At 40.4% G+C, this 18,353-nt stretch overlaps 1 protein-coding gene across 1 annotated transcript; it reads left to right on the top strand.

The window, feature by feature from the left end:
• The first annotated feature begins 702 nt into the window (after positions 1-702).
• On the top strand, positions 703-10,203 carry LOC124595189 (enoyl-[acyl-carrier-protein] reductase, mitochondrial). The gene is made up of 4 exons (XM_047133812.1): positions 703-937; positions 1,034-1,270; positions 4,262-4,536; positions 9,614-10,203. Exons 1-4 carry the CDS (start codon positions 734-736, stop codon positions 10,017-10,019), a joined length of 1,122 nt encoding a protein of 373 aa, XP_046989768.1. The 5' UTR covers positions 703-733; the 3' UTR covers positions 10,020-10,203.
• Positions 10,204-18,353: the final 8,150 nt, after the last annotated feature.

Below are 18,353 nucleotides of genomic sequence, written 5' to 3'. Positions count from 1 at the left end.
CATTTGCATCACAGTTTTCGAGTTAAACTGTTATTTCTTGATATATTGAAAAGATTTAAATACTCATTTGGAGCTACAATTAATTGAAAGATGAACCTCAGATCCTCTTCTAGATAACGGCAAGGTAAATTTGTGATATCTCTTTTGGAAAAGATTTCTTGATGCCTTAAGCAGGCGAAGACTAGAGGAGCGCTCCTTTTCCAACCTCTCCAACTCGTCTAGTAGTCGTTTCTTGCACACACGACTCGCGAAACTGCCTGTAGTTTCCATGACTTCCCTGAAATTTAATGTAATGTACTCTAAATAGCTTAGAAATTAGATCAATATGTTTGCGATGTTAAACAGCAGTTTGATGACAAGACTGTGTTTCATCTATTATTTACCGTTTATAATTGCAAAACTTTCCGCCACTTTTGTCATGTCCATTCGTTACAGTAATTCGTTTTCAATAAGATGTAGTTTTCACCCATTATACTTCACAGAGAAGATATGAAATTATGAAAAAACACTCTAAAGAATCAAATCATAAACAAACAGTAAACTAAAATTTTGTTGATTCTAAATTTGCGCGATATTTCATCGATATCACCTGTTCGAACATTTCAGCATTACATCGATTCTCGATCCTGGCCACAGGGGCTTTCTTTCATGACCATTGCGTAACAGAGATATCGATATTGTACAAGCTCGATATACAAATTATGTTTGAGCTTGAGGCTGCGTTGAGGTTAGAATGGTGTCGAAGATGGGTGTGTTGAAATTTTTGTCGCGGAACATGACAAGCTTCGTTGCACAGACTAGGCGTGATAATGCAATATTAACGTTTGCCAGACATCAGAGCGTACTTTCCTCTAAACTTGTGTACTCAGAATACGGTGACCCACCAAAAGTCGTAAGACAAGAAAAAGAAGAGCTAAGAAAACCTGCTGAACATGAAGTAACATGAATCATATTCACTTCTAATTGCCCATAAATATGTTTCGTGCCATTTTTTTGTACTGTGTACCGCGTACTACAACCATAATCATTTCAGGTTATGATACGCATGTTGGCGTCACCTGTAAACCCCGCAGATATCAACACTATTCAGGGTGTCTACGCTGTAAAACCAAAATTGCCTTCTATACCGGGAAATGAAGGTGTTGGAGAAATTGTAGATGTAGGCAATGGAGTCACAGACTTGAAAGTCGGCGATAGAGTTGTACCAAAATTAAATGCTTGGGGTACATGGCGAACACACGCTGTCTGTAATGCGGATGAATTAATGAAAGTAAGTGTGATTCAAAACTACAGCGTTTTTATGTACCGGTAATGAATTGCAGTCTATTTTGTTAGCGGAAAGTGGTCTCCTTCTAACAGAAAAGAGAGACGCTGACATTTTGCATTGCAGTACATTGAAATTATTCGTAAAGATGTTAGCGGACTTGACAAAAAATCTGTCTGAAAAGATGCATTCCCTCAGCCCCTCAGTTTGTTATGTAATGAAAAGGTAATCTAGAATGAATTCCTTTTCTCCCTAGCAGTGACTGCATTATCATCACAGACTACTTTATGTATTAGATTTCGTCTTTCATGTCTTTATGCATCAAACTGTAGCCATTATAGGCCTACTAGCAGAATGGAATTGATCCCATAATAAAATATAACGGTAAGAGGGGTACAGCCAACAATTTTCACTTTCCACTAATGGTGTTTCGATGTTGAAGTACTAGTTTTCTGTCATAAAGGTGAAGTCCGTGCTAAATTTTGTACCAAGACTTCTGAGACTGCTCAGAGCTGGAGGGGTGCACTTCACCCCCCCCCCCCCCCCCTTTTTTTTTAACTGATGGGTTGTATGAAATCTGCACCAAATAATAGACTCGATGATGAAATACTTAAAGGTAGGAGTGAACTGCTGCTTGTCTAGACCGATTGTTTACGAGAAATTATAAAGCCCTAATATAACAATGAAAATAATCCATTTTTGCCAGTATAATTTAATTGGATGGACAAAAATCTACTCAGCATGCAGCAGCGCACACACAAAATACGGTTGTAATTATGCAAGCTTTCAGAGGCTGTGGCTCTTCTTCAGGCAGAAGGGTTGAAAGATTGAACCCTTCTGCCTGAAGGAGGAGCCACTGGCTCTGAAAGCTTGCCTAATTATAACCCTTTATGTGTACATTCTTTCGCTGCTTGGTGAATAAATTATAAAGCCCTGGATTACTTGGTATGTGAAAAGACAATCACACCAACTGGTATAGGAAAAAAACAACAGAAAGGGTGGGGTGGACACATTCTTAATGGTAACAGGTGCTCAGCAAGGATCATGAATGTTTTAAAATTTCATAGATGGAAAAAGGTGTTCATTGAAGGCTGAAACTTGTGTGTCTCTGATGGTAAACAGAATAATCTCCAAATTACGGGAACACACAGTGACTGAAAAATGTCCCTAGTGTTGGTAAATGATAAATAGAAAAAAGATTACCAAGGAATGCGTTTAATGCACACTTGCGCAAATCAGGTCACTTCTATTTCATACTTGCAGCTTTTAACTGTTCCCATCTGTTACACTTATGAAAGTTTAATGTTTTTCATAACATTAGATTTATTACAGAAAAATAATTTTGTTACATTCATATCTTGGCCAAAGCCTTCATCAGGATAGAAAACATGCACCCCTTCACACAAGCAACTGCAGCCATAATGCATAATTTAATTCTCACATTGAACAAAGGCAGCAATCTTGGTTCTGTTTAATATAAGAGTTGTATTCTGGCTGAATTGGGTGAAGATGTGGTCATATGTGCATGAGGTACACCTGCTTATGTGAATATGTCTGTGTTTTCTTTTCTGAAGAAGGTTTGGGCCAAAAGCTCAAAGTGTAACAGTCATTTTGTTGATAATGTCTGCAACTCAAGGTGTCATCTTCACAGTGCAGTCGATCCTTTACATAATATTGTTGATATTCTAACCTGGACATTCCATTGTTTGGTTTCACAATATAGCTTTGTTTCCAAAATGGACAGGATTTAGAAATCCAAATAGCAACGCTGTACACATGGAACAAATGCTGGTCATCCACCTAAATTCTTAATGTTAAGACCCGGTGCAGTACACTTTTAGCTCCTACTGTGAGAGTTGCTTCACAGCTGACAATATTGCTGAAGCATTGACCATTGTTCTTATAATGATGGCCTTGTAGCAAAATAACGTGCAGGGTGCTGGGTCAATGTCACTGCTCGATGCTCTTTCCAGCTGCAGGGAAACAGTCGCCAAGATACTATTTATATGCACTAATTCAGTCATGAGGGCAATTGAGCAGGCAGTCACCATGCATTGTCCATTTCAGCTGGAGGCTGAATCCATCCATACAGCACACATGGAGTAGCTGTCATTTGTAACCAACCACCATTCGTATGCTGAGGCCCGGAGTCTGGAGTTTCCCACTACCTCAGTACTTGAACTCCATGTAAGTTGAATTAGGAATGGAGGCAAAGCGTGTAGCCTTTACACAAAATGTAGATGCGGTTGGTTTTGTGTGACCATCACTGGAGTGGTGGTAGCCACTCTTTTGGTGTTAGTATGGTGTGGCTGGTCCCTACAAAGGCATTAAGGGTTTGAATGAGAGTCATGGAGGACAGAAACCAGTCAGTAAAATGCAAACACCTGGGCTGAACTCATTTTTTTTTTAACTACATAATTTTAGGTACATTGACAAGAGACTGGTAGATGTCCACGTCCCACAGGTGTGGTCGGGTGCCAATCTCTGGCTCATGTGGAGTGAGGTTATGCTGCCGTGCTTTGCCCTGGTGACTGCTAGACTTGGTGATGGCTGATGAAACCCTAGACTTAGCTGAAGGAAGAGGCTGGTGGCCGAAGCTTTGGGGTCAGCTTACACTTTCTCATAATACATGGTGTCACAAGTAGTACTCTAGCAACATGTACCTTTAAAAAAGGTAAGTATAAAACACACTGTTACTGTCTGTCACTAGGTTCACGTACAATAAATCTGTTGTTCCTTTGATTTCCAGCAATTTCACTGCATTATCCCTCATGGAAAGTTAGGATCTTTATTGACTAAAACCACTTACATGGATAAAATATCAGGAAATCATATAAATTACAGTCAGCTGAAAAAATTGTGGTTTATGTTCACAAGTAATGTCTCTATACATTATTTATGGAATTCTTGAATCCTGGATGTTAGTTGGATGTGGAAAAAGTAAAGTCATTTCTCTGTCCCCCTTCCTTATGGTATGCATGTTTTTTTTTTTTTTAGATCTCTGACAAGATTGGCATTGTGGAAGCTGCCACACTTACTGTTAACCCCTGTACAGCATACCGTATGCTGAAAGACTTTGTACCGTTATCTGAGGGAGATTCAGTGATTCAGAATGGTGCAAATAGTGCAGCGGGGCAAAATGTGATACAGCTGTGCAAAGCTTGGGGGATAAAATCTGTCAATATTGTTCGGAACAGGAGTGATATTGATGAACTGAAGAAGTTTCTGGCAGAGCTTGGAGCGACATATGTATTGACAGAGGAAGAACTCAGGTATGAAAATATTTATTTTGTTCTGTGCAAATTATCATTCAGTTGATAATAGTAACCTGATACGAACATTATACTGTTCATGTGTATTCAGAAAGTGAAATTGTAAAAATCACTCATATGTTGCCATTGTATCACATGACTGTATTCAGGTTGTAACATAGTACTTGGTATTTGTTAATGAAAACATTCAATTGAACAATGTGATTCTCCAGAATTACTTATAAAAATTCCCCAAAATCTACTCATTATAAAATGCTTGATATGCTGCTCTTTTATTAATTTTTAACTTAATTTTATTGAACAGTGCATACTACAATTTAAAACTTTGGCGGTGGCGGTGGTGGGGCGGGGAGGGGTCAGGGCAAAGAAAGCTTTAATAACACAGATCATCATCACTGCCTCAAGGCTAACAGCCCCGAAACCACTACTGAAAAACCTGCCTAATGTGACTATCCATCTTCTGGATGGCAGTAATGGTCATGGATTGTGTGTTACACAATAACTTTGTAAACCTACATACATGTTATTCCACATATGTCATCTGAACCGTTCCACATGACGACAGTTTCTCTAAACTCCATAAACCTGAATATGTTGTATACCACATATGTCATCTGAACCTTTTCAACCAACAGCAGTTTCTCTGAACTCTGGAGATATGAACTTATACTCCAACATGTCCTTTCATTCTGTCATAATTGCAGACCCATCGTAAAAAAGTGCCCCACCAGTCCACTTCCTTCACTCCCAGTTTACTCTATTTAGTTATTTATTACACAGTATTTCTATTATCCTTTCCAGTCGATTTCTTTTCTTTTATATTCATATTTACTTCTCACTCTATCTCTCCCTTCTAATAGCATTGAACAGGAACTGGTACAGATATATTATCTTTGACCTCCCAGATCTTCATACCTTTTTTTGTGGTTAACCAAAAATTTTGATTCCACCCATGTGCTTTGACCAATGACATAACTGTGTTTTTTTGTGTAACATCATTGTGGTGCAGTATCTTGGAAATGGATTATGTTTGTAGAGGGCATGTTGGAATACGTGTTGGTACATTCTGCTGTGGGATGTTTATGTCTTTAATTGTCAGAGAGATGTTAGTGCCGTGTTGGACTTAGTGCTGTGTGTTGCTTGGTGGTTGGCTTTTGTTGCCTTGTCAGTGAGATAGGTTTATCTTATTAGCTGTGGGTTATTGATTTGTTTTCGGTTTTGATATTATTAGTTTGCCATGTTGTTAATGGTTTGAAAGTTGTTTTTTCATTTGGTACTAGGTAAGGATCTCACAACGAAATTTGCTGCTACAGTCACTGTTATCGATGCAGCAATTAAACTTCTCAAGTTATCTGGCACAGTTATGGAATGTGTGTGTGTGTGTGTGTGTGTGTGTGTGTGTGTGTGTGTGTGTGTGTGTGTGTGAGAGAGAGAGAGAGAGAGAGAGAGAGAGAGAGAGAGAGAGAAAGGGGGGGGGGGTGCAGCGGTGATGAGAATGTGAATATGATGTGCCATCTTATATTTATTTGTCACCTGACTTTGTATGGTAGACATTCTTTTTAAGTGTAGTATGTTTCTTAGTTAGTTCTACTAGTTGTGGGTTGTTGATATTGTGGGCTATGTTTGACCTGACTAGGACAAGCAAAATACACAATACCAATGGGTTTTTTGGTTGTGCTGATTGTTGAGAATTTTGTGTGCTTGATTTTTTTAAATGGTGTCATTACTCATTTTGTTAGATATTTAGTTTCTCTCTGCCAAAAATTCACTAGTTCCAGCAGTTGTCTCACTAGTTCATTTTATGACTGGTGTAAGTATTTCACATGTTGTTTGCAGTTGGTTGCACGTGTAATAAGTGGCATCATGGTCACCATATTTCTTCAGTGATATACAATCAGCATGTTTCCACTGCTTTGATTGTTGTCTTGTCTATGGGCTATAGTAGTGCACCCAAGTTTCATCTGTGGTCACAAACCAGAGCAAAAAATGTCATCTGTCCCATCGGATTAGAGAGGGATGGGGAAGGAAGTTGACCATGCCCTTTCAAAGGAATCATCCTGGCATTTGCCTCTAGTGTTTTGGGAAATCACAGAAAACCTAAATCAGAATGCCCAGACAGGGTTTGAACCATCATCCTCTCAAATGCGAGTCCAATGTGCTAACCACTGGGCTACCTTATTTGGTGCAAGTCTTGTCTGATTTCTTATAAAACAGCAGGAGACACTCTACTTGCTAATAAAGGCACACAGGGTTGGAGGTGACTGGCAAGCTGTCAGTGCTGGTTGAGGGCTTGTCTAGACAAGTCGTTCAGATGTCACATAAAATTTGGGCAGTTTGTTTCTGCATTTCATTAACCTGAAAAATCTTCACATATACAAAATTTCACACTTTTTTCCTTCAGTCTCTGTTTTGTTGCCAATGACAGTACAGCACAAAGTGTTTCAGCAATACTTTGACATTTAGTACACATTCCTTTCACTTGCAATGCAGAGTTTTGTCACTTGCCATGCAGTGTGTTCTACACAAAATAATGTAATGATAACAATGGACACTCGAATATGGCAGTGTGTTATTGGAATGCTTTATGCCAAACTGTTATTGGAAATAAAAAGAAAGTGAAGTTTTGTAACTTGTGTTATACATATAATAATGGAAGAGTTGTGGAGGAAATGCATGAGCTCAAAAAGATTTGGAAGGAGTACTTTGAAGATCTGTTGAATGCCGCCAAGCGGGTAACTAACAGCGATGGAGAGCCTAAGGCAGTAGACGATTATAATAGTGGGGAAATTGATGATCTAACTTGGAATGAAGTGGAAGAAGCCATAAAGAGGATGAAAGGGGGCAAGGCACCAGGTTGGGACGAAGTAACAGTGGATATGATACGAGCAGCAGGAGAAGTAGGAACCCAGTGGCTATACAGAGTGCTGAGGGTGATGTGGAAGGAGAACAGAATTCCTGAGGATTGGAAGAAAGGAATTATAGTCCCGATCTTCAAGAAAGGGGGTAAAAGGAGATGTGAGAACTACAGAGGAATCACTCTGCTATGCCACTGTGGAAAAATCTATGAAAAGATCCTGGAGAAGAGAATAAGAAGCAGTATTGAAAGCAGACTGCAAGAGGAGCAGTATGGTTTCAGACCGGGAAGATCAACAACGGACCTTATATTTGCGGTAAGGCAACTGCAGGGGAAGGACTTAATCATGGCCTTTTTAGATATTGAGAAGGCGTATGACAGTATCTGTAGGGACAAGCTCTGGGATGTGCTGAACACAAAAGGGATAGATGAAGAGATAACACGAAAAGTCAGAAAAATGTATGAGGGAAGTGAGAGTTGTGTGAAAGTGGGGAGGGAACGTACTGCATGGTTCAAGCTGGAAAATGGGCTGCGACAGGGAAGTGCACTTTCGCCTTTATTGTTTATTATTGTTATGGATGAAATCCTACAGCAAGTATCAGATGCAATTGGAGATCATAAAATGAAAGCAGTGCTTTTTGCCGATGACCTGATGTTATGGGGAAATTGCGAGAAGGAGGTGCAAGAGCAGTTAGATGTATGGGAGGCAACGGCAGCACAATATGGAATGCATTTCTCTGCAAAGAAAAGTGAAATAATTGTCACAACAAGGAAGAAAAATAGGCCACATGTGGATATAACTTGTGGAGGGGAAAAACTACAAGTGGTAGAGAACTTCAAGTACCTGGGAAGCATGATTGAAAGTAAGGGGGAAACGCAATGGAAATAAATGAAAGGTGCAGAAAAGCAGGGCAGTTCTACAAATGCATTAGGGGGCTTATTTGGAGCAAGGAGGTGCCACAGAAATCCAAGGGAATTATATACCGAACCTACTTTGTCCCCATATTGGCATACGGAAGTGAGACATGGGTAATGCACAAAAGTGGCAAAAGTAGAATACAGGCTAGTGAAATGAAGTTCCAGAGGAGCAGGTTGAGTGTAACAAGACGAGACAGATTGTGAAATGTGTATGTGAGGGAAAGACTAAAGGAGGAACCAGTACAGGACAGGATAGAAAAATCAAGACTGCAGTGGTATGGACACATGAAGAGAATGGATGAGGGAAGAATTCCAAAGAGGATGTTTGATCTGCAACTGGAGGGGAAGAGGCCCAGAGGAAGACCAAGAGATAGATGGGTGAAGGGAGTGAAGGAATGTGTGACGAGAAGAGGAGAGAACTGGACGAAGGTGGAAGAGGGGGAATGGTGGAAAGACAGAACACGATGGAGAGGCTTGTGTTCCCGACAGACCCAGCCAGTGGCTGGAAACTGTCCAAGATGATGATGATGTTATACAGTTGCAATCCTCAACTGATCACAGAGTAATGTACATAAATTTAAATATAAAAGGATTAGTGGAAGAAAGTGCTAACCTACAATGTGTATTTTGAGATATTGTATGCTATATATGTGGTAAAGTTCAGATTCTAGAACATAAATATAAAGAGGTGGGAGAAATTACATAGCAGAGAGTGCTTTTTTAATACTATACTTGTGTCAACTATGTCCCAGTGTGGAGCATTCGGAAACATAACAGTTAACATGATCAGACTAATCATTACTAAATTGAGGGTTAGCACTTTATTCTGCAGACTTCTTCATATCTCCACTTCCTCTGAACTTAAATGCAAACAAATAAAAAGACTTAGGTGAACTCTCCAAAACTTTTGCAGTATCTGTACGTTTCTGCTCTGCCTAAGCATTAATGAAAGATAATTCTGAAAGTTAAAAATATTGTACAGTTTCGGGATTACTGCTCATTTCATTAACATGATGCACCAATTTATGTTGCTTCTTCATCAGCCAGTATGTGTTACAGAAATTTTGGCTTTATCATTCTCTGTATCAGGAATGTCAGACCAAGATACCCTGTTCTAAATATTAAGGAAGCAATTATTGCTCTTTTTATGTATCCATCCTGTGTTCAACTGTTGAATTTGGAGAACCATGATCTATCCTCATGTGCATATATTCCTCCTTGGATTTTCCTTTACTGCATAATATGGTAAATAATCTTGATGACATGTTCTTATCTAAGAAAGACTAAAATATTGAATATTTTCAGGACTACAGATCTTTTCAAGAAAGGTGTTTTAGTAAGACCAAAGTTAGCACTAAATTGTGTTGGAGGCAAAAATGCACTTGAAGTGATGAGACATTTGGACAGTGGTGGTGTTATGGTTACATACGGGGGGATGTCCCGAGAACCTGTGACTGTGCCTACATCAGCTCTTATATTTAAGGATATAACTGTCCGTGGATATTGGATGACAAGATGGAGTAATGAAAATGCTAACAGCCCTGAAAGATCTAGAATGTTTGAAGAGTTAACCAACCTTATAATCGAAAGGAAATTGAATCCTCCAAAACATACATTGATTGGATTTGAAAGATACAAGGAAGCACTGTCAAATGCAATGTCAACCAAAGGATTTGTAGGGATGAAATATATTTTTGACTTCCAAAAATAATCTAAAAACATCTTGTCAAAAACCAGTTTGGTGTTTGGTACAGTTTATGTGAATAATTACCAGTTATTCAGTTTTGTCCCTCCAAGGATGGAGAGAATGTTGTCTAAGCACCGAAAACAATAAGCATACTATATTCATTGCACTGCAACAATCTTTGAGGACTGATTAATTTTATAGTGTAGCTATTTCATTCCTTAGTTAAATCAACTGCTAATTAAGAGCTTGTCATCTTACACTTGAAATACAGTGTATTTGGTGTTTATATTGATTCCATTATGCATTTATGATTTATGAGAGGTATGTAGATGATATAAGACCACAGATTAATACTGTAAAACACATTATTATGTAAACAAGCCAATTCTCAAGTGAAATTAACATTCTGGATGTGCACAGTACCTGCAGTACACCTTTAGGTACACCACTGGTTGCTCAAAGAACTGTGATTACTGTTAGCTACTGTCTGGATGAAATCTTTAATATTTTGTATTGTAATTTCATCTGACAGAAGGAAATATATGGTTTTTATAACTGTTAATAAAATGGTGTACACTTGAGTCTTTTACCTCTGTATGCTATACAGTCAAACTGACCTTTTCTCCCTCCCTCTCTCTCTCTCTCTCTCTCTCTCTCTCTTTTTTTTTTTAAGGACTGTAACAATGTTATCCCACTACCACTACAGTACTTAGTGCAGTAATTCTGAATGGACTTGTGCACAGAAAATTTGTCAACAGATTAACAATAGAGAAGATTCTGTGTAGATAAATACATCAATAATATGAAACTGGTAAGTAACCATTGCAAGCAAAATACTCAGTGTAACCCTGTCATTGTCATTCAAGCAAGATTTACACAGGCTTTCACAAGACTGTCACCTTGATGACTCTGTAACTAACTGGTTCTTTTGTGCAAATTGTGCTGGACTTTTTCTCTCTGATCTGAAATCATGTGTAACTTAACCATTTTCCTGGACAGATAAAGAAATCTGCTCATCAGGAGGCAGCAGGAGAAAACACACACACGCATACTTTCAGAGCCATTGGATCCTTCTGGCAGAAGATTTGAAAGGGGAGGAAGAGGCACGAAGAAAAAGGACTGGCAACGTTTATGTTTAGACGATTGGGAGAGTTGGGAAGTCCCAGAACTCCAGATAAAGTGCGATTTACTGGACAGGATTGGAAGGAAAGACTGGTTGTTTGGGGCAGCACTGAACTAGATATGAAACCTGACTGTCAAAACATTGTTCAAGAGTTAATAAGAGCAGAAATCGAAGTGCATTGTATGTGGTAGACATGGGGTGGCGGGGAAAAATATACAGGTCAGAAAATAAAAGGTGTAGGAAACTGGAAGGGAGTGAAGAAAGAAAAAGTTACCGAGAAGAAAGGCTGAGACTGAAGAAATTAAGGCCAGGTGGGAATGTGTTACAACACATGCTTGGTTCATCCACCTAGCCACATTGCTTCTCAGTAACTATTCTTGTCTTCTCTCCCATTTAGTTTCCTATACCTGGTTTTGTGACTACATTTTTCTCTCCTGATGTGGGAGACCTTTACAAACTGTCCCCATTTCCTAAACATTGTCAGCCCCCCTTCCTCCTCTTCAGTTCTTCTTTACTTTTGTGTGTGCGTGTTTTTTGCTCCTTTAGCTGTTGAGTTGATTTTTCTGTCTATCCAGTTACATTACACACTCTAACACAAAAAAAGAACCCCCCAGTAATTACCTGAGTGGGATGAAAATTGGTAGCTGTGATGTACATGTACAGACAAACAAATGATTACAATTTCAGAAAAATTGGCTGATTAATTCAAGAGAAAGAGCTTTACAAATTGAGCAAGTCAACAATGCATTGGTCCACCTCTGGTCCGTAAGCAAACATTTATTCAGCTTGGCAGTGATTGACAGCCTTATTGGCTATCCCCTTGAGGGATATTGTGCCAAATTCTGCCTGATTGGTGTGTTAGATTGTCAAAATCCCAAGATAGTAGAAAGGGCCTGCCCATAATGCTCCAAACTTTCTCAGTTGGGGAGAGATCCGGTGACCTTGCTGGCCAGAGTAGGGTTTGGCAAGCATGAAGACAAGCAGTAGAAACTTTTACCATGTGCAGGTGGGCATTAGCTTGCTGAAATGTTGGCGCAAGATGGCTTGCCATGAAGGGCAACAACTGTAGATGACAACCAAAGGGATCCTTCTCTGAAAAGAAATGGCACCCCAGCCCATCATCCTGGTTCTTGGGCCCTATTACAGGCGACAGTCAGGTCGGTATCCGGCCGCTTTCTGGGACATCTTCAGACACATCTCTGCTGATCATCGGGTTCGAAGCAGGACTCGTCACTGAGGACATTTCTAGTACAGTCAACGAGACACGTCTGGAGACGCCACAGACAGCGATGGGGTATCCGACTGTCACCCTCGATACAGCCTGATAAACACGAATGATGGTCTGGGGTGTCATTTCTTTTCACAGCAGGACCCCTTCAGTTGCCATCTGTGGCACCCTTACAGCACAAGTCAATGGTATTCTACACCCTATTGGGCTACATGGCATGCCATCCTGGACTTACATTTCATCAAGGTAGTGCCTGCCCACACACGGCAAGAGTTTTTACTGCTTGTCTTCGTGCTTGCCAAACCCTGTCTTAGCCAACATCATTGCTGGATCTCCTCCCACTTGAGAACAGTTGGAGCATTATGGGTAGGGGCCCTATAACCATTTCATGATTCTGACGATCTAACACGCCAATTGGACAGAATTTGACATGACAACTCTGGTCGGTTAGACTGTCAGTGAGAGAACACCGTGTGTTCCTGCTGCTAATAAAGTGAGTACACGTTTGTTTATTATATATTTTTATGAGCTTCAAACAGGAGCGACTTACTTTCAGTTACCTGTGTAGTAAGTTGTATATTTTTGTAATTTCTTGTGTGATTACTAGGAACAACCTTTTATTTTAAAAACAGTGTAGCATACAGTACCGCCTTTGCTATCGACCCTTGTATCGTACAGGCTTTTGTTTGTTTTGCTTAAAACAGCTCGGTGTCGGTTTGACCATCAGTGACAGAGCTGCTAGTGTTCCTGCTGCTAATAAGGCGAGTACACCTTTCATTTATTACATATTTTTACGAGTTTCAAACAGGAGCGACTTCAGTAATGGATACGCACTGTGATTGGTGTGTACAGATGCAAGCTGATTTGGTGACCCTTCACTCACAGCTCCAGGCAGTGTTGGCTTCCGTCACACAGTTTGAGGCTGCTGCCAGGGGGTATCACTGTGTGGGGGGTTCAGACGTAGGAATGCGAGGGATATCAAGCAAGTCCCACGTGTCCCCCAATTGGTTCACTGTTGTGGCTGCCCCAGTACTGCCTGCACTGAGGTTGTCCCTCACCCGTGGTCGAGTGGGAGATTATTCCAAAGTCTGGCAGGCAGTGAAAGACTTTCTGAGGGGCTGATCCCAGATTGGATTAAATTAGCAAATTTAATAACTGCTCAAATTTCCTTTTTAAGTGAAAAATTAGATGCAGATTCAGCTTCTTTAAGACAAGAACTAAATGCTCAAAATGCTTCGTTAAGGGAAAAAATAAAGGGACAAAGTGTAGCTGCAACTGCTCAAGCTCCTTGAGAAATGAGAAGTACAACTTTAAGTGAAAAATTAGAAGCACAGTGTAAAGCTTTAAATTCTAAATTTGAGGTGTTAAATAATAAGTGGAAAATTTACAAGTAGATATAAAGAATGAATTAAGTAATCCTTTAACTGTACAAATAAATCAAGTGTTTACAGACTTTAACCAAAAGCAGGATGATCAATTTCAGCAGTTGACCCAGAGATTAGAATTTGATACTGAAGACAAGTGCAATGAAAAATTTGGAACATTTCAAAATATACATAATGTTACATTCGATGCAGTGAAACAAAAACTACATACCTTAAAAGATAGTATCGAAAGACAGGATAAACTGATCCCTATTGAACAATCGCAAATTGCAGGAGTCAACACTCCAAGTAGATTTTGTGGAGAGAAATTTTAAGGAAAAGCTAGCAACCTCAGACACCATAAATATAAGCGGTCTGGAGGAACAGGTAGAGGAGTTGATCGACCGAAAAGTTGCCGAGAGGGTAAATCCGGACAAATTTCCATCACGTTTAGCTTCAGAACTCGATGATACTAAGAAAGGCATGGACGATTTGTGGAAAGAGTTTAAACTTATCCAGAATAAGGTAGAGAAAGGAGTAGCTTACATTTTTGTCCTCATAGAATGTTGGTTGAAGTATGTAAAGTTCTACCTTATTAAGAAAGCAAACACACCGACAGTGATACAGTGTCTACAAGAATACTGTTTCAAAGTAGGCAAACCAAAACAATTTCTTTCTGACAATGGACCTCAATTTCCTAGTAGCAACTTTAGAGAGTTTTTAACATGGGAAGGGATTTGTCAAATATTAATATCCAACTATAACCCATATTCTAACCCGTGTGAAAGAGTTATGAAGGAAATTGGCAAGCTATGCCGCACTTACTGCCATGAAAGCCATATGTCATGGGCAACAAAAATTAAAGTTTTCGAGCTTATGTTAAATGATTACAACATTTATCAATTGGACTAACACCTTTGGAAGTAGTAGGTAAACCCTTTGTAGGTGAGCCACTTATAAAGTGTTTTACTTGGCCAGAACAACCTACTACTAATTACCAACAGAATCAAACGATAGCTGCTAAGAACTTAATTAAGAGAGCACAACAAGTAAGCAAACATAACGAGAAGGCTATAGAACCTCAGTATAAGGTCGATGACCTAGTCCTAGTAAAACAGTATCTTCAGAGCTCTGCCCTGAAGAAAGAAACACACAAATTTTTTCAAAAGTATGTGGGGCCTTGTTGGGTGCAATCGGTAATCCACCCAAAAACCTTATTTTTAGTGAATCCTACAACAGGAGGAGAAAAATGGAAATATAATGTTAAGTATATAAAGTGGTATTTTCCCCAGGGACATTAACATTCCGTGTTAACGGGCGGAGTGACTACCGTCGAATCCTGAGTTGGGTTCGGTGTTACTACAATATTCATTTTCCCACACCAAATTCTCTTCAAGTGATACTATTCTGTATTCTGTGCTCACCCTCTTATGCTGTCATATAGTTTAGTACTTCAGCATACTCGTCTCGATGTGGCAGACAAGCAAGAGTTGCAGCAAATCACTGATATCGAGGTCATACTGCTTCTTGTGGAGGTAGCAGTAAGTGATCTTGTCATTATACACAGTCTTACTTGTTTTACGGGTGCTAGGATCCCCAGTTATATAATCACCTTGTTGGATTTGTTGTTATATCAAGTCAAGACTGAAGCATTTGATGATTGTCTCGTAATACGTAAGTCAAACGCATGCTCCGCTCTAGTCTCAATGTTAAAGTGAGTTGACAGCATGCTCTGCTCTAGTCATCAAGGATCTCGAATCCGATCATAGTTAGGTTTTATTTTTGTTGAAAGTTGTCTTTGAATGCAATCTTTTCGCCAGTTTTCCATACGAACATGTGTGCAGAGGTATTCATTGATGACAATGGATAAAAAAAATTATACCCATTGGAACATTTTTTGACGTCCTCCTTGGTTATTCCAGGGGCACCATTGCTGGTCTTCGTGACTTGTCCTGGGGTCTCGATTGTAGTGTCGACAGCAGCCGACACAATCTCCACGGACTGTTAGGTCATATTTTTGCCTAGCCAACCAACGTATGGTTAAGTCTGATTCAGGCCTGAACTATTGGGCAGATACGATTTAATATGAATAATTATATATTTATGATGATATGATACACAGTTTTCTACTTACTACTGAATATTTTATACCTTTTGTGAGATATGATGTGAATGGGGAGGGTTTATATAAATTTTGGAAGGGGTGGGTAGTGTAGGCACAAACATAGCTAACACTACACACACACACACACACACACACACACACACACACACACAACACACACACTCACACACCACCTTTCAGACAACCCTCGCAGACAAGTCCGACTGATTCTTCGCCATTTGCCGTTCCATGGGAGTTGCTAAGATCTTTCTTTGGGGACTTCAAAGGTGAAGGTGAGAATGTCCTGCAGGAGATGTTTAACATCATACCTCCTCCGGCTTCTCCCTCAAGTACCAGCGAAGTAGGGATCCTGGGGAAGAGGGGGGTGGGAAGGGTTTCCTGTCTTCAGGGTTATCTTCTTTCACTTCTTCGATCTTAGCAACCATTTTTATCTTTTCCTTTCTTACTTCTCATCTGAGTACCAGTCTATCTTTCCCTCTTTCCACATGCATACACTTCTATCGCTAAAGTCCTTCTCAATTTCAACGGTTTTCTATAACCTTCAACTTATTTTACTTAAGCACGTTGAAGAATCATGCTACACGACTACCAATTGCATACACAAATGGCTCTGAGCACTATGGGACTTAACATCTGTGGTCATCAGTCCCCTAGAACTTAGAACTACTTAATCCTAACTAACCTAAAGACATCACACAACACCCAGTCATCACGAGGCAGAGAAAATCTCTGACCCCGCCGGGAATCGAATCCGGGAACCCGGGCGTAGGAAGCGAGAACGCTACCGCACAACCACGAGCTGCGCACTTGCATACACACAATGAAACACAAACAAACAGAAAAGACAATGTGAGAACTGTCATGTGTTGGAGGGGGAAAATTGTGCCCATAATGATGGGTATGCGCACACGGTTATGTGAGGTGACTGTTCCACATCACATACAGGTATGTACAGGGATATATTTATATATGTAAGTACTAGGAGTATTCAGGGTTGTTATGATGGTACACCCTGTGGTTCATTATGCTACATCGTATACCTAAGTGTACAGAAATATATTTGGATTTGATGTCAGTCTAACGACTATTCTGACACATTGTAGGATAGTAGGACAAGTAGAGTATAAGTAAAGTGAAAGAGTGTGTGTGTGTGTGTGTGTGTGTGTGTGTTTATATATATATATATATATTAGAGGGAAACATTCCACATGGGAAAAATATATCTAAGAACAAAGATGATGAGGCTTACCAAACAAAAGCGCTGGCAGGTCGATAGACACACAAACATACATACAAAATTCTAGCTTTCGCAACCAACGGTTGCTTCAAGACTAAAGGATGTGGGTTTTAAGGGAGAGGGTAAGGAGTCATTCCAATTCCGGGAATGGAAAGACTTACCTTAGGGGGAAAAAGGGACAGGTATACACTCGCGCACACAGACACACCCATATCCATCCACACATATACAGACACAAGCAGACATTTGTAAAGGCAAAGAGTTTGGGCAGAGATGTCAGTCGAGGCGGAAGTAAAGTGGCAAAGATGTTGTTGAAAGACAGGTGAGGTATGAGCGGCGGCAACTTGAAATTAGCGGAGGTTGAGGCCTGGCGGATAACGAGAAGAGAGGATATACTGAAGGGCAAGTTCCCATCTTGGGAGCGGACGGTGTAACACTGTGCCAAGATGTGCTGGCCGTGCACCAAGGCATGTTTAGCCACAGGGTGATCCTCATTACCAACAAACACTGTCTGCCTGTGTCCATTCATGCGAATGGACAGTTTGTTGCTGGTCATTCCCACATAGAAAGCTTCACAGTGTAGGCAGGTCAGTTGGTAAATCGCGTGGGTGCTTTCACACGTGGCTCTGCCTTTGATCGTGTACACCTTCCGTGTTACAGGACTGGAGTAGGTGGTGGTGGGAGGATGCATGGGACAGGTTTTACACTTGGGGCGGTTACAAGGGTAGGAGCCAGAGGGTAGGGAAGGTAGTTTGGGGATTTCATAGGGATGAACTAAGAGGTTACGAAGGTTAGGTGGACGGCGGAAAGACACTCTTGGTGGAGTGGGGAGGATTTCATGAAGAATGGATCTCATTTCAGGGCAGGATTTGAGGAACTCGTATCCCTGCTGGAGAGCCACATTCAGAGTCTGATCCAGTCCCGGAAAGTATCCTGTCACAAGTGGGGCACTTTTGTGGTTCTTCTGTGGGAGGTTCTGGGTTTGAGGGGATGAGGAAGTGGCTCTAGCTATTTGCTTCTGTACCAGGTCGGGAGGGTAGTTGCGAGATGCGAAAGCTGTTGTCAGGTTGTTGGTGTAATGGTTCAGGGATTCCGGACTGGAGCAGATTCGTTTGCCACAAAGACCTAGGCTGTAGGGAAGGGACCGTTTGATGTGGAATGGGTGGCAGCTGTCATAATGGAGGTACTGTTGCTTGTTGTTGGGTTTGATGTGGACAGACGTGTGAAGTAGGCCATTGGATAGATGGAGGTCAACGTCAAGGAAAGTTGCATGTGATTTGG

The sequence above is a fragment of the Schistocerca americana genome, chromosome 2 (assembly GCF_021461395.2).
Source record: "Schistocerca americana isolate TAMUIC-IGC-003095 chromosome 2, iqSchAmer2.1, whole genome shotgun sequence".
Classification (NCBI taxonomy): domain Eukaryota; kingdom Metazoa; phylum Arthropoda; class Insecta; order Orthoptera; family Acrididae; genus Schistocerca; species Schistocerca americana.
This window is presented reverse-complemented; position numbering and strand designations above follow the sequence as displayed.